General features: G+C 35.1%; 1 protein-coding gene across 1 annotated transcript in view; it reads right to left on the bottom strand.

Moving 5' to 3' along the window:
• Positions 1-17,164, bottom strand: part of LOC137391846 (intermembrane lipid transfer protein VPS13B-like) — a 65,253-nt gene that overhangs the window by 41,378 nt on the left and 6,711 nt on the right. The window contains exons 2-14 of the mRNA XM_068078391.1: positions 16,273-16,517; positions 15,487-15,695; positions 9,675-10,165; positions 8,375-8,580; positions 7,919-8,128; positions 6,675-6,940; positions 6,380-6,537; positions 5,867-6,031; positions 5,239-5,411; positions 3,662-3,822; positions 2,782-2,936; positions 613-732; positions 307-468 (exon numbers count right to left, since the gene is read on the bottom strand). Of these exons, the coding sequence (XP_067934492.1) occupies positions 307-468; positions 613-732; positions 2,782-2,936; positions 3,662-3,822; positions 5,239-5,411; positions 5,867-6,031; positions 6,380-6,537; positions 6,675-6,940; positions 7,919-8,128; positions 8,375-8,580; positions 9,675-10,165; positions 15,487-15,695; positions 16,273-16,479 (2,683 nt within the window). The 5' untranslated portion in view covers positions 16,480-16,517. The remainder of the gene's footprint in view (positions 1-306; positions 469-612; positions 733-2,781; positions 2,937-3,661; positions 3,823-5,238; positions 5,412-5,866; positions 6,032-6,379; positions 6,538-6,674; positions 6,941-7,918; positions 8,129-8,374; positions 8,581-9,674; positions 10,166-15,486; positions 15,696-16,272; positions 16,518-17,164) is intronic.

The following is a 17,164-nucleotide window of genomic DNA, read 5'->3' as shown; positions in this document are numbered from 1 at the left end:
AGTGAGACTTCCACTGAGAGGTCACACAGCGAACACTGGCTGCAGGTAATACGGCATAAGTCATTTACTGCCAACAAAATCACCATAAATATAAACTGATGCCATGTTCTGACTCTGTTCATCTCTATTCTTAAAAAGCTTTGAAAATTTTTATGGTATTTCCAGAGGGTTCTTGAGAGAAATACAGAAATAATAATGGAGTAATGACCGGTGATGGACATGGCCTGAGTATTAACTGGCCAGCACGGGAAGGTCTGGAATGAACTGGCAAGAAACTATAAACACCTGGCGTGAGTTAACACTTACCAAAGGGGCTACTGTCTGTATTTGGGAGTTGGTAGGTGAGACACAGGAAATCATCACTAGAATCCTTTATAGGCTTGCTAGACCTAAATAGCTGCCCTTCACTGATGACAGATGTGTCAGCAGGTGCTTGCAGCATTGTTGAAACTTTTTGATCTTCTCCTTCTGTAAAAAAGACTGCTGTAGCATTCCCTAACACGAATATCTGAGAGCGGAGTAAAGCTTTTTCCCTAAAAGACAAAGACGGTCAATCTCGTTTGGCCCCTCAATTCACACGCCACAAAAGTTAACGATACATGAATAAGTTACCTTTAGTTATGATGCTGATGCTGATCGAGCCGAGGTTAGCGAAGGCAGCGTTAAATCTGTTGCCATCTGACTGCTTCATCTCAAATCTGCTGAGCGATAAATCGATCAGAGGAAAGTTTCCTAATCAACATAAGAAGATCAAGTGTAATCATTGCAGCACTAAGCGTGACAAACGGTCCAGCCACTCTCAATATATCCAACACAAACATCAGCTGAGTGCTTACTATACCATAACTGAAGGTCTGAGATGGTACCAGAGCCCCTACCAATAATGACAGACTATGTTATGAAGAACCAGCCCCTCGAATGTTTACTATATTATGATAGATAGTATCTACAGAAACATAAAGATAGTCTAGAGCTACATGTGTAATGTGACTGCACTGCAAACCCTGGTATATGCAATAAATACCATGCTACTTGAACGCACTTGTACTACAACTTGTCTCTTGCTCCGAGCAACCGTGAAGTGCTAGAAAGAGACTAAATTCTTACGATGCCATGAGTTTATGGGTGGTAATCAATCTGCATTATAGCAGGTAGCTTGGCGAATGCTTACACTGATATTTTAATTCACTAGTTTTTAGTATTTGACAAAGAACAAAGAAGTGCAAACAAGTGGGACCCTCATTTAGTATGATAATAGCTAATAATATTTAGTATGATAATAGCTAATAATATTTAGTATGATAATAGCTAATAATATTTAGTATGATGATAGCTAATAATATTTAGTATGATAATAGCTAATAATATTTAGTATGATAATAGCTAATAATATTTAGTATGATAATAGCTAATAATATTTAGTATGATAATAGCTAATAATATTTAGTATGATAATAGCTAATAATATTTAGTATGATAATAGCTAATAATATTTAGTATGATGATAGCTAATAATATTTAGTATGATAATAGCTAATAATATTTAGTATGATAATAGCTAATAATATTTAGTATGATAATAGCTAATAATATTTAGTATGATAATAGCTAATAATATTTAGTATGATGATAGCTAATAATATTTAGTATGATAATAGCTAATAATATTTCGTATGATAATAGCTAATAATATTTAGTATGATAATAGCTAATAATATTTAGTATGATAATAGCTAATAATATTTAGCATGATAATAGCTAATAATATTTAGTATGATAATAGCTAATAATATTTAGTATGATGATAGCTAATAATATTTAGTAAAATAATAGCTAATAATATTTAGTATGATAATAGCTAATAATATTTAGTATGATAATAGCTAATAATATTTAGTATGATAATAGTTAATAATATTTAGTATGATAATAGTTAATAATATTTAGTATGATAATAGCTAATAATATTTAGTATGATAATAGCTAATAATATTTAGTATGATAATAGTTAATAATATTTAGTATGATAATAGTTAATAATATTTAGTATGATAATAGCTAATAATATTTAGTATGATAATAGCTAATAATATTTAGTATGATGATAGCTAATAATATTTAGTATGATAATAGCTAATAATATTTCGTATGATAATAGCTAATAATATTTAGTATGATAATAGCTAATAATATTTAGTATGATAATAGCTAATAATATTTAGCATGATAATAGCTAATAATATTTAGTATGATAATAGCTAATAATATTTAGTATGATGATAGCTAATAATATTTAGTAAAATAATAGCTAATAATATTTAGTATGATAATAGCTAATAATATTTAGTATGATAATAGCTAATAATATTTAGTATGATAATAGTTAATAATATTTAGTATGATAATAGTTAATAATATTTAGTATGATAATAGCTAATAATATTTAGTATGATAATAGTCAAATAACACAGATTGGTTACGCTTGCTTATAAAATCACAGCTCAGTCAGAGTTTAATCTCTAACGCCTGACAATTGTGCGAGCAAGAAATAAATTGTAGTGCGAGTCCATCATAGTAGAATTAATTTTACTTATTATGAAATTAGCTTTATATGTAGGATATTTAGCTCTATGAAATTAGCTTTATATGTAGGATATTTAGCTCCCTTTTTGAGTTTCACCTAAAATAATTATTTACACAGAGATGTACAGAGATTTATGCACAAACAGCATATTATGTACAGCTATATACCTCTCCGATAGCACCCAATAAGAAGACTACCTGAGGCACTGAAGGCATCTGGGATGATACTGCTGTCGTGCAAAGGCTTTGTGTACCCGGGCTGCTGCCATGACATGCATATACTAAAGACTGCCTTCAGCTGAGGATGAGAAAAGTGAACGCTCACTTCTGGTACTTCATATAGCGAGCTTGACCTGTAGAAGACAAACTCAATTATTAACGAGTGCGTATAGTCAATATAATTAATGCTATATCAACAAAGAAAGAAAAGGTGCATCACCAAATTCACCAGTTCTATAACTGATAGACTGATAGCTATTTTACTCTCAAGCTAAAAGTTAAGACAGAACAAGTGACAAGGAAGTCAGCGCATAGCATGTTTGTTAAAATATCAATTGAATTCATTTTTAACAACATGTACTGCAGACGATGTAACTACTGAAGGGGGCTGTTAGAAAACTGAAAAAAATGAGTTTAAAGTAAAAACAATTTAGAAATTAACTAGTCTAATCACTACATATAAGTACATATAACATATAACCACTACATATAAGTACATATAACATATAATCACTACATATAAGTACATATAACATATAATCACTACATATAAGTACATATAACATATAATCACTACATAGTACATATAATCACTACATATAAGTACATATAACATATAATCACTACATATAAGTACATATAACTCGTCTAACCACTACATATAAGTACATATAACATATAACCACTACATATAAGTACATATAACATATAACCACTACATATATGCTAAAATGGTTTCTTACAATTATATTAGCAACACTTGAACTGACTGTCTCATGAAAGGTAGAATATAATGACATTTGACGAATAAAAAAAATGAAAACAAGCATTAAATCATTACAAAAGTGAGTGGCACAACCTCTCTATATTATGCCCTGTCCAGTATACAGGTAATGCGAGGTAATTGTTGTAGTAGGCTGCAGACATCGGCCTTAAAATTGTCAGAGAATCTGTCTTCTCTCCATAGTTCATCAGCTCTAGCATCAAACTCATAACCTGTATGCAGCGTGCAAACTTGGGCTATGACAGTAGAAATAACAAGTGAAATAACCAATTAGTTAGTTATCAGACATATCCTGAAACAACGATAGGAACACCGACAGTTGAGATACGACTAAATGTAAAAAATTGCAGGCTGATGCGACAATCAAAACTACTACAAAAAAACTGGAGACCTTCTTCCTTTCTTAGAGTGATTTAAAGATCCATACACAGTGTGTTATGTGAAGATACAATTAGATATAAGCATGAAAAATAGTTCTGCAGTTCGCATCTGTGATCATCAACATGCAGCATACCACATAAAGATACTAACTTACACCCAACTACCATACAAGGATACTAACTGACACTCATACACATATATAAATGTGAGTGTCTGTCTGTCATTCGTATGTCCAGTTATAGCGATAAATGTTTAAGAACGGAAAACCACTTTGTATTGGAATTGAACACAGAAACCCCGGTTCTGCAGACAGGTGTGCTATCCCCTACACATACAGCCTACTTGCCATACTATGGAATGATTGTGCACATACTTATTACACCAGTCAAAATACACCCTCTTAAAGCGCTTGCAAAATTACAATTGGTGACTAATAGCATGCTTGAAGATCATGATTGTATAAGAGATCATGACGCGCAATACAGTGATTATAAGCAACACAGTGATTATAAGCAACACAGTGACGCGCAATACAGTGATTATAAGCAATACAGTGATTATAAGCAACACAGTGACGCGCAATACAGCGATTATAAGCAATACAGTGATTATAAGCAATACAGTGATTATAAGCAATACAGTGATTATAAGCAATACAGTGATTATAAGCAATACAGTGATTATAAGCAATACAGTGATTATAAGCAATACAGTGATTATAAGCAACACAGTGATTATAAGCAATACAGTGATTATAAGCAATACAGTGATTATAAGCAATACAGTGATTATAAGCAACACAGTGATGCGCAACACAGTGATGCGCAATACAGTGATTATAAGCACGGTTCTTATTTTAGTAGATTTAAACTAGTTCAAGTTACTAAAATTTGGAGGTTAAAAAACGTTAGCCAATTAGCAACTTGGTTTAAAAACGTTAGCCAATGGCAAAACGAATGAATGGACAAATGCGTAGCATAAGAATTAAGATATGTTTTTCAACATTTTGTTTTAGCTACATATGCCTTGAGCTTTTAGATATTTGAATTATGCATTGGCCTGACACACACTGAAATAAACAAACACCTTCATTTAAAAGTTAGAATGTTAAATGTTGTATATGATGGTTAAAAATAAATTTTCTGCACAACAAACTTCCATGCCACCTGTGCAACGTCGGGCATTCAGCCGAGAGACAACAATTTGTCCTATCATACAAAGATACTAACAGAAACTCATTCTACTGCACAAGAATACTAACTTACACTAACCTTGATATTTTTATGGTACTGACAGTGATAAATGAGATTGCCAGAAGGCTCAGGAAGAGTACTGATGAGTTTGACAAGCCTCCGAGGGTACATAGGAGAAATTGTCTGCATGTCAAGCCTCTCTGCAGACAGCTTCAACCCGCACAGAGATGGCAACGGTCTTACCTTCTTACCTATACAGAGTATCATGAGTAGCATAATCATAGAGGAGATAGTAGTCAGTTAGAAACACAAATAGATTACAGATGAACATCTAGCTGGCCTTGCTATAACCCACAAATGTGAGGAAACACAATTTACAAAAGCCTATTTTGATAGACATAGCATCATTTGATAATATTGTATGAGAAAATAACACAAACAAAAAATACTGGCATTAAGTGTTCTGCAAGTTTTTCGCTTAAATTTGTGACAAGTAATATTATTCCAATAAAGATAAAAAATGGCAGCCGTAAGTTGTTAGGCCTAACTACTACCAGGAGAAGCCAATTCCAAATTGCCAGTCTTTAGTACTCCAACCACAAGTTGAGTACGTCACTAGTGTTACCATTTAAAAAACTAACAAGGTTTTCAGTTTTCTAAATAAAAACCTTTGCCTCGACAAAAACACTGCAAGCAACATACAGACCTCTAGATGTCTTTGGTAATGTGACATCTATGTCAGGATGGCTGGCAGAGTAGATATTGATGCGACACCTGAGAAATGCTAAATGTAGATCTTTGACAGGAATGAAACTTTCTAAGGCTTTAATCTGTTGAGTTGTTAGAGTAGGCCTGGTTGGGTCCACAACCTCTACAAATATCAGTTATTAAAACATAACACTTCAATTACCTATGCATCATTAAACTTATGAATTTCAGATAACCTTACAATAGAGCGGTAGGAGAGCATAACTCAGCAAACAGAAATCAAACAGAAAAGTCCACAGGCAATGGATGACTAGTAGACCATCAATAGACTTCATCAAGCAGATCATATCATGGCTTTCAGGCATTTTGTAAACCAATTGGACGAGTTTATTCATGCCTCTAGAACTCACTCTCAACACACACACTATGCCAAGGACTTGTCAAGTTTCATAGGAAGTTAAGATAGGTTGTGGAGATGGCCAGCTACTGCAAAAGTACATGTATAACTAACCAGGTGTGCGCTTTGCATAAGGTTCGTATGTGTGATCAGAAAGGCAGAAGAGCAACTTATCAAGTCGATGTTTTGTGTCACTGTTGTAGTTGAGGACGACTTGATGAAACCAGAACTTCATATGGGTTGACTCATCGACGAAATCTGGCTGTATGTTGCTGTCATTGCTCGGATCTGATGAAATAATCGCATGCTTCAGATTGCCAATAAGGTACATCGTATTTTATACAAGATGGAAGATCACTGTTAAGGATAATTTTGCACTACATACTCACTGCAAGTCTATAACCAATACGAACAATCAGCCCCAGACAGCTGAACTAAGCGATTCATACCAATAGTAAGGGTTGGGGGAGGCTCCTCAATCCAGAGGTAGTTGATCCAAAGTGCTCCGAACCTCTCGACAGCCCACGATTCTTTGTACCTAGCGCTGTGTCGCTCGTAGTCAAAAATGTGAGTGCTGATGGCGCTGTGATGACGGCTCTTGTCAAACAGACAACCTGTGAGGTAGTGAAGGCTTTGCTTGCTCTCTCCACATCCACCTTCCAGAATCAGAGTTGCCTAATAAAAGAAGAGATTTGAAAGAAAAGAACATCAATGTATTTGATGACACGTAACAAAATTGTACCTTTCATAGAACCTTTCCTCCACATATGGAACTGACTGTATTATAACTAGGTACTGCTTGACGCAAAACTAAACAAGTATATGAACCAAATAACTTAAAAGATTGCTATTGTTGTTTTAACAACTAACAAAAAAACAGAAAATAGTTCTATAATAGAGATAGAACTTACAAAAATAGCATCAAATATGAATATGTACATAAACTAACATAAACTGACTCAAATGAAAGGCGATGTATCATCGTGCATGACACTGATTGCCCGAAAAAATTTATGTATGTAAAAGACCAAAGCCCAGAATACTGCCCAGGTTTAGAATTTTACACTAGCAATGCAAATGAAAGGAAAACATTTAAAAACCAGAGCAACCTAAACGGAAAATTTTTGTTGCTAAAACCACTACTAAATGGATTTGTAAAAATTTAAACCGGAAGTTAAAAGTTACATTTTTTCAAGCCACAACTGGTCTTTAAAATGCAACCGTGAGCAATGATTTGGACATTTAATAGCCTTTTATAGACGACTATATTTCCTCTAATTATGCTGCGACACGATATATCTTTAGTTGCCTCCTACTGATCGTATTGATACCAAGGGTCTCCCAGTGAGATAAATCAACATAACTATGTGAACCATAGATGTAATCAAATAATTGCAACGATTCTTTAAGAGCCCAGTTTAATTGAATTTTTCTCAATTTACATGCAGTTGAAGTCTTGCTAATTAATCTAAGTGTTGAAATGAATAATAAAATGAGTAAAAGAGATATGGTTTTAAGGAAATACTAAAACATGCAAATCATTAACTTGTACAACATTCCTGGTTTTTTCGGGACAGGTTATACATAGTGTACATCTATAGAAATAAAGCCATTGTGTAAGAGACAGTCAAGGGTAGCATGTTGACCACTGACCTGTGAAGACTTGGTAGCGGCGACTCCACAGATGCAATCACCAACCCCGGAGATGGTGGCTTTAGTCATACCGAACTGGACGTCCAGGAATATCATTCCTTTAACGAGAATCTCCAAAGCCATACCTTCTGTCTTGAGTTCAGCTAATGGCTCAAACAGAACCTTAGCTCCAGATGCTTTCACAGACTTAGAGTGCATGTACCTAGAGAGCTGAAGTTTACAAAGATGTAAGGCTAAACCAACATCAGAGACAATATATAATTTGATCATAGAATAATATAGAATTATTTATTACAAGTTCTTTAGAACAAGATAATGTTTTTAAAAAATAGGAAGGAACTTTTCCCTGATTGCTGAGACTAGGCAGCGCGATAAGGAAGGTTCACTTTCCAGTAATTTATGGAATGAATCTGCGTGGCTGGTATACTGCATATGAGGGAGAAGAGCATGACCCACCTTAATAGTGAGAGTTGCTTTTCTATTGTAAAAGCTAATATCAAACACAGGTGGTGACGGTTTAGACACGGACTCTAGGTCTTCACTAGAGCTTCCCGTGCTGTCTTCGTCTTCCTCAGGTAAGACTTGCGGTACCATAGACCACGCCCATGAGGCCCAGCCAACCTTTTCAGATGCTTCAGGTGTAGGACTCACCTCTTCCATGTCTGCCAATCAAACAGAACATGCAGTATATTAACCTTAAAGGTTGACTTGCAATAAAATTCACATTACTGTTATTAGGTATCAAAAGATTCACCATGTCTTACTCTGATATGTTGTAGGTGCAAAAGACGTGGGAATGTGATTACAAGCTCTTAAAAGCTCAAAAACGAACAGTTAATCGCAGCCACAAAGACCGCCGTAGCTCAAAAAGCTCAAATATGACGTAGTTGTTACAGGATGGTTTCTGTTTACACTTTCATGCAACCTCATTCGTCGAAATATTTTCACAAATATACTTCACGCATTCAATAAAACGATGTCTATTGTTTTTACGCGCCTGTTTTATCGTCATTGTAATGCTGTCACTTTTAGCACTGATATCTTATAACTTACCGTGAAAAATCGTTAAACTTTTTAACCTTACCTCGAAGGAGTATATATCATTGTCTGATAATCATGACGAGCCTGTTGGTTACCTGTGATAATCGAAAAGTGCTGCAAAAATTATTTGCGAAGTATTGTGTCACGTGATCAGATTACGACTTGACGATTGAATAATGCCGAAACAAAACTGTAAAGTAGCGAGCATCTATATTTGATACGGGGTCTTCGGTAAAATCCGAAGTGTTTGTCATAAACTAGTGCTACGATAAGTTTTACATTAAGCTTTTTATTGGCCTTTCAATTCACGTGAGAACATACGTGACAAGACGATAACCAAACTGGAATGACTACGTCAGATAAATAAACAGATTCCAATCTACGGCGGCTTTTCGTTTTTGAGCTTTTAAGAGCTGGTAATCACATTTCCACGTATTTGACACCTACAACACAACAGAGTAAGACATGGTGAATCTTTTAATACCAAATAACTATAATGTGAATTTTGTTGCAAGTCAACCTTTAATGCCTAAATTTTACCCAGTTGTACAAAACTGCTAGTAGCAGCCATTAACATTGATTCGCTGCTAATGGACATCAGCATGCTCTTGTCAAGATTTGGGATGAAAGTTATATGATTGAGTTGTAAGTTAATTGAGTTCACAACGACAAAAACATGTTATTACGCTAAAGTCGCAAGCTCTAGCTAACTCACTTTTCATTTGAGGAGAATCGGGTTGCTCATCCTGTGTTGGCTTATTACTGGAGAGCTCAATGTCACCATAATATATAGCGAGCATGAGCTCTAACAGCCTAGCAAACATCGGGAGTTGTGTGTCTGTGAGAGAGAGATTTAGCTCCTCACACATAGTGTGTATCTTTGTTGTAGACGGCATAGAGCTATGCAAGTTGTCATACTTGGTGTGTACTCTGGTAGTGAGAGAGCACCGGTATATCAGAGGATCTTGGTACACTTCTATTTTTCCATCGGTAAGGTTAACTTTATCTAGACACACAGTGAGGTCAGTAAACTCTATGAGTCTGCGAAGCACAAAATCAGGAGCCGAAAGATCAGCGAACGCTCGTTTCCACTCGGCATTAACACTGAAGATTTCCATTGTCTTTATGTTCATGGAGAAGACAATATCCTCCTCGACAAACTTTAATATCAGGTTCTCCACCACAATGTTCACATTGTTGACAATTCTGAAAGTCAGGTAAACAGGTTTATAAAAATCCTGGCGAACACCTTCATTTGTTTATTGTTTTGATAGTTCACAAAAACAAGTTTAAAAAATAATCGATTAGCTTCTTTTCACCCCAAACTAATGCAATAGATGTACATGCGCAAACAAAAATATTCCAACTATGTCATATACTAGCTGATCACTACTCACTCAATTCTGCAAAAACAACTCTAGTAGTTGTATTTAAAACCCAAAAACTATAGCAACAGCAGCTTCTCATACAATGTAACACGCAATCACGCCACAGAAATTTTCAACTGCGAGCTGTCAGAAAAAACAAAGTTAAACAGTGAATGTTTAGCACCAATTTGAGTTTTAATGAGCTGGACAATGTTAGTTGACTTGAATAGATGAAGTGATGTTCATTTCTGTGTGAGTAGATTTTTAGGTATTACCAAGGTGTTCTAGAGGATGCTAAAGCCTTGTTCAGTGTCTTACATACCGAAGGAGAAAACAACTACAATGTCTATGCAAAGCAATAACGATATGTATTGCTTTGCATGATCCTATGAGTCAAATATTTTCTTTGAATTTATTAAAGGGGTTCAGAAGAACGGTATGGGTGTCTAATTATAATATTTGATTTTACCTGCTAAGATGAATAAAGTTTAGCAGAAGCAAAGAGATTTATAGTTTCATATTATTGTATTAACAATAACTTGTATGTCGTAATAAAATTAATGGTGATTTTGATCTAATTGATCAGAAATAGTCTTACAACCTTATAGAATGTTGAGAATATTTCAAGCCAGATAATTTGTGAAACATAAATCATATACATTAGACAGTTAATAAGGAAAGACATAAATCATATACATTAGACAGTTAATAAGGAAAGACATAAATCATATATATTAGACAGTTAATAAGGAAAGACATAAATCATATACATTAGACAGTTAATAAGGAAAGACGTGAATCATATACATTAGACAGTTAATAAGGAAAGACATGAATCATATACATTAGACAGTTAATAAGGAAAGACATGAATCATATACATTAGACAGTTAATAAGGAAAGACATGAATCATATACATTAGACAGTTAATAAGGAAAGACATAAATCATATACATTAGACAGTTAATAAGGAAAGACATAAATCATATACATTAGACAGTTAATAAGGAAAGACATAAATCATATACATTAGACAGTTAATAAGGAAAGACATAAATCATATACATTAGACAGTTAATAAGGAAAGACAAAAATCATATACATTAGACAGTTAATAAGGAAAGACATAAATCATATACATTAGACAGTTAATAAGGAAAGACATAAATCATATACATTAGACAGTTAATAAGGAAAGACATAAATCATATACATTAGACAGTTACTAAGGAAAGACATGAATCATATACATTAGACAGTTAATAAGGAAAGACAGTTTATTGTAAAGATGGTTTACAATAAAACATATTGTACAATCATCCTGAAAGTGGTTTTTATGTTGTAGAACACCACTATTTTATCTGACAAGTATGATGTGTGTGAAGGTAATCGATTCCATGCCTGATAAGTGTGATGCGCTGTGAAAGTGATCGATTTCATGCCTGAGAAGTGTGATGCGCTGTGAAAGTGATCAACTCTATACCTGACCAGTGTGATGCGTTGTGAAGGTGATCGATTCTATGCCTGACAAGTGTGATGCGCCGTGAAGGTGATCGATTCCATGCTTGACAAGTGTTATGTGCCGTGAAGGTGATCGATTCTATGCCTGAAAAGGGTTATGCGCCGTGAAGGTGATCGATTCCATGCTTGACAAGTGTGATGTGCTGTGAAGGTGATCGATTACATGTCTGACAAGTGTGATGCATTGTGAAGATGATCGATTCTATGCCTGAAAAGTGTGATGCGCTGTAAAGGTGATTGATTTTATGCCTGACAAGTGTGATGCAAAGGTGATCGATTCTAAGCCTGACAAGTGCGATGCACTGTGAATGTGATCGATTCCATGCCTGACAATTGCGATGCGTTGTGAAGGTGATCATTTCCATGCCTGACAATTGTGATGCGCTGTGAAGGTGATCGACTCGATGCCTGAAAAGTGTGATGCACCGTAAAGGTGATCAGATTGAGCTGGTGCTGCACTAAGATCGAAAAGTCTTTGGTAGACGCTGTACAGATTTGGTCTTTTTTGCTGACATGACATCTTACATAGGTATACATAAAACAGTACATAGAATAAGAAAAGTTTCATGAGAAGTACACAAAAATTATGATTTACATACAGTATGAAACGCATATAAATACGAACACCTGTCGCACCTGACGGTTAACCGATGGAAAAAACTAAAAAAGGTGCAATAATACTGATGATGTAACGCACAAGAATAAAGCGCTCCCCTAACCCATCAAACCGTGCCCTCATGTCAGAGTTATTCACCAACATAATATATTGTTTCATCAACATTCCAAAAAGATTATCATAACGTAAAAACATTACAGAACACTTACTATTCAGATTTAGCACATAATTTAAATGAAAATATTTTACCATAACTCATAGTAATTGTTTCACCATTATAATTGGGATACATGGCAATTATATTAGAAGTTGTGCAAGTTGTAAGTCTAGAGAAACACACCTAGTTCTCGAATTATTCTTATAACATAACAATAACATAACAATACATTCTTATAACTTATAGCATTATTCTTTAACGAAACAACTTGTCATCAAATCAACAATATAAGTACATGTATGTAGAAAATTTTTTAGTCTGAATGTTCACTAAATCTGATAAGCTCGACAACTTTCAAGTAGTCGAAACGCGAGTAGTTTCAAAGAGTCTTCTGTGAAACTACAGAAGACTCAGCAACAGTGTGAGACTATTGAATACTCCAAAACACAGTGTGAGATCATTGAATACTCCAAAACACAGTGTGAGACCATTGACTACTCCAAAACACAGTGTGAGACCATTGAATACTCTAAAACACAATGTGGACCATTGAATACTCCAAAACACAGTGGGAGACCATTGAATACTTCAAAACACAGTGTGAGACCATTGAATACACCAAAACACAATGTGAGACCATTGACTACTCCAAAACACAGTGTGAGACCATTGAATACTCCAAAACACAGTGTGAGACCATTGACTACTCCAAAACACAGTGTGAGACCATTGACTACTCCAAAACACAATGTGAGACCACTGAATACTCCAAAACACAGTGTGAGGCCATTGAATACTCCAAAACACAGTGTGAGACCATTGAATACTCTAAAACAAAATGTGGACCATTGAATACTCCAAAACACAGTGGGAGACCATTGAATACTTCAAAACACAGTGTGAGACCATTGAATACACCAAAACACAGTGTGAGACCATTGAATACTCCAAAACACAATGTGAGACCATTGAATACTCCAAAACACAGTGGGAGACCATTGAATACTTCAAAACACAGTGTGAGACCATTGAATACTCCAAAACACAGCGTGAAACCATTGACTACTCCAAAACACAGTGTGAGACCATTGAATACTCCAAAACACAATGTGAGACCATTGAATACTCCAAAACACAATGTGAGACCATTGAATACTCCAAAACACAGTGGGAGACCATTGAATACTTCAAAACACAGTGTGAGACCATTGAATACTCCAAAACACAGTGCGAGGCCATTGACTACTACAAAACACAGTGTGAGACCATTGACTACTCCAAAACACAGTGTGAGACCATTGAATACTCCAAAACACAGTGTGAGACTATTGAATACACCAAAACACAGTGTGAGACCATTGAATACACCAAAACACAGTTTGAGACCATTGACTACTCCAAAACACAATGTGAGACCATTGAATACACCAAAGAAAAAGCAACAACCAATAAAATAGTATTTCTTATCAATAGTTACTAAAATAAAATAATATGCAACTGATCTATATACTTTGAGTTACAAGCATTTTTGACATGGGTGCTACGCATGTCCAGTGTCACATGGAATATAAAACATATTGTGGAGATTATTTTTTAAAAATTCTATAAAAACAAAGCTCGCAGTCAAACAGATAAATGGCTATCTTTTTGAAATATGGACAACACAAGAAAAGCCAAGCAGGGACATAATAGTTTAAAATAATACAGGTTAATGGAACTTGTAAAACATGGTCATTAAAGTGTAGAAGACAAAAGATTAGATTATTAGACTTAGGTCCAAGGCTACATAGGATATACAAATAGGATATACATATAAATTATACATAAAGGATAGACATACGACTCCCAACTTTATTAAACATAAAAAATCCCCTCCAGCTCCATCATAGGCAGGATATAAAACTTATGTCAAGCACTACACGGGGAAAAGGCTGCACCTTACTCCTGGCAGGAGACACTCACCCTATAAAAGGTTCCACCAGACACGAGGTCTAATACCTAGAACCTACCTTAAACGAGGTATTACAGGTATTAAACATAAGGTCTATACGCACACCATAAGGATCAGACACCGCCAGAATAAGGTGTAACATTATGACCCTACTTTACACAGACTTCACCCCACACACAGTATCAGGGACTTAAGCCCACCTTATACAAGATATCAGAGACTTGAACGGTAACGCTGCATCTTTGGTCGGTACAGCACGCATACAACGAATGCGCAACAGACATACAGGGCACTTGCAACGCACAAACATTGTGGATACAACGCTGACACAAGTAATTAACAACGCATGCGCCACAACGTGACACTGTTAACACATTAATATTATTAATAATATTAATGTGTAATAATATATATATATTATTATTTTATATAATTTTATATTAATTTATTATTTTATATAATAATTCTATTATATAAAATATAATAGAATTATTCAATATTCTATTTATATTTATAGTCTGTTAATAAAACAGGTCTAAAACATTACACAAAGTATTCTAATTATTTTCTATTGACCGTTGTATGTTCGTTGTGATGATAGTGTATGCGCGTTGTATCCACAATGTTTGTGCAGTGCCAGTGCCTTGTATGTCCGTTGCGCATGCGTTGTATGCACGTTGTATGCACGTTGTACCGACCTAAGATGCACCGTTACTACTTAAACCCACCTTACACAGGGCATATAAAATAAAGCTCCCCTTACAGATGCTATAAGACCTAGACTCCAACTTAGACAAGACAAAGTAGAGAGCATAGTATCAATACAGCAGCTATCAGACCTAGACTGACTCTAATGTAGATATTAGACTGAGACCTCACAATACTTACTGGGATTCAACCTGGATGAGACGTACCTGTTGAGAAGACTCTGTATATATCCTGGTGGTATATCTGGATTCTGACTCTGGGGCTTCTTAGTCTTACGAGCCGTTTTCACACTTAGAGAGCTGTCAACAGTGCTACTGGTTTCGCTACTCGTTTCTGTATTTCTTAAAGACAGAACACATTCCATGGTCTTTATTGTAACGACAACTGGTTCGAAGCCAAGCTTTGTCCAGGGTACCTACAAATATACAATTTCCTGAGCTCAATTGAACCAAAAACAACGAATTTTTTAGAAGATTTTTGTTTTTCAAAATACTCTGTATTACCGACATTTGACATATTATTGCGAATACGAGAGTTTAACAATGGAACATTAAAATTGTTGTTCATATATGAAAATTGTTTCATATGGAGGACTATCCGAAAGCCTAATAAAATAATTATTTAAAGAATTTCAGTAACTTACTGGGTAAGCTAGTAGATTAAATCTTTACTAAAACAATAGCTGTGTTTGAAGCCAGTTTAATAATCTTGACGTGTAATGATCAACCATGCTAGTTAATAACCCCAAGCGCTTAGAGTGTGAGTATTTTAACCGATATAATGGACGTCATCACAATCATTCTTCATCTCAGTCAATTGGACATTGTTTTGTAGTGGTATAAATCACCGGTCTGTAGACCTGGAGGTTCCGAGATCAAATCCTCTAAGGGTGGATTTTTCATTCCTAAAACTTTACCGCTAGAACTGAGCATAGCCGGATGCCCATAAACAAAAGCCCTATGAACACTGATATATAGATTATATCAACTTACCTGGATCTTTAGTTCACTTATATGGCCATTTGTTAACTGTATGGGTAGATTGAGAGCTGTTTGAATAGCCTCAAGTCTGAGATCCAGCTGGTTTAGAACTGCAGCACCACCCCATAATGACATCTGAAAGTCTTCAGACTTCAGCTTAACATACCGGTCAATATAGTTCATGACCAACGGCGTGATGTAGGACTCCAATCGAAACATGGTTAAGCATATGTTGTTTTACTCCGCTAGTTTGTGCGCTGCAATGAATAAGTAACCAGGTAGACACGAGAGGACATGGTTAAAGTGAGGTGTGTGATGTGTGCTATCATTTCCCCTAAACACCATGTGAAACTCATTATCTTAGCTCTTCTCATGAAAATCATGTTACGATTTGATGATACCGAGGGTAGTGGCGTTGAATCAGATTCTCACAGTGACAGTTGCTTGGCTAACAAAAGGACTACTATAGCACGGCAGTAGTTAATTCACGCAAATTTGTAATAAACAGACGACAAAAAAACTAAATATCTGAGTTTTAATTAATAATTTTTTTATTTTGCACCCATTTCTGTTTGAATACAGATTAGCTTGACTATTGGCTACACTAGGTAAAGTTTCGACTCATAGTAGCATGTACTACTTAAATTTATCCTCGCCATACGAACTCGCTAGAGTATAACTCATGCGTAAAAGCATTAATAAACCATTCAAGTGCTAGACTGCAAACTCAAAAGGCTATTTTAAAACGAGTTGTCCGTTTAGTAAAGAGAAGACAACTAGAGAGGGCAGGTCTGGCAAATAAGCTGCGCCACATCTTATGAAATGTGGTAAATTACAAACAGTTTACTGAAGCTTAAGTCTATTAACTCAGAGATAAAGCTAGCAAGAGATCACATCTTATATT

This window comes from Watersipora subatra, chromosome 1 (genome assembly GCF_963576615.1).
Source record: "Watersipora subatra chromosome 1, tzWatSuba1.1, whole genome shotgun sequence".
NCBI classification, from domain to species: domain Eukaryota; kingdom Metazoa; phylum Bryozoa; class Gymnolaemata; order Cheilostomatida; family Watersiporidae; genus Watersipora; species Watersipora subatra.
Note: the sequence above shows the minus strand (reverse complement) of the source record. Positions and strands in the feature narration are given on the sequence as shown.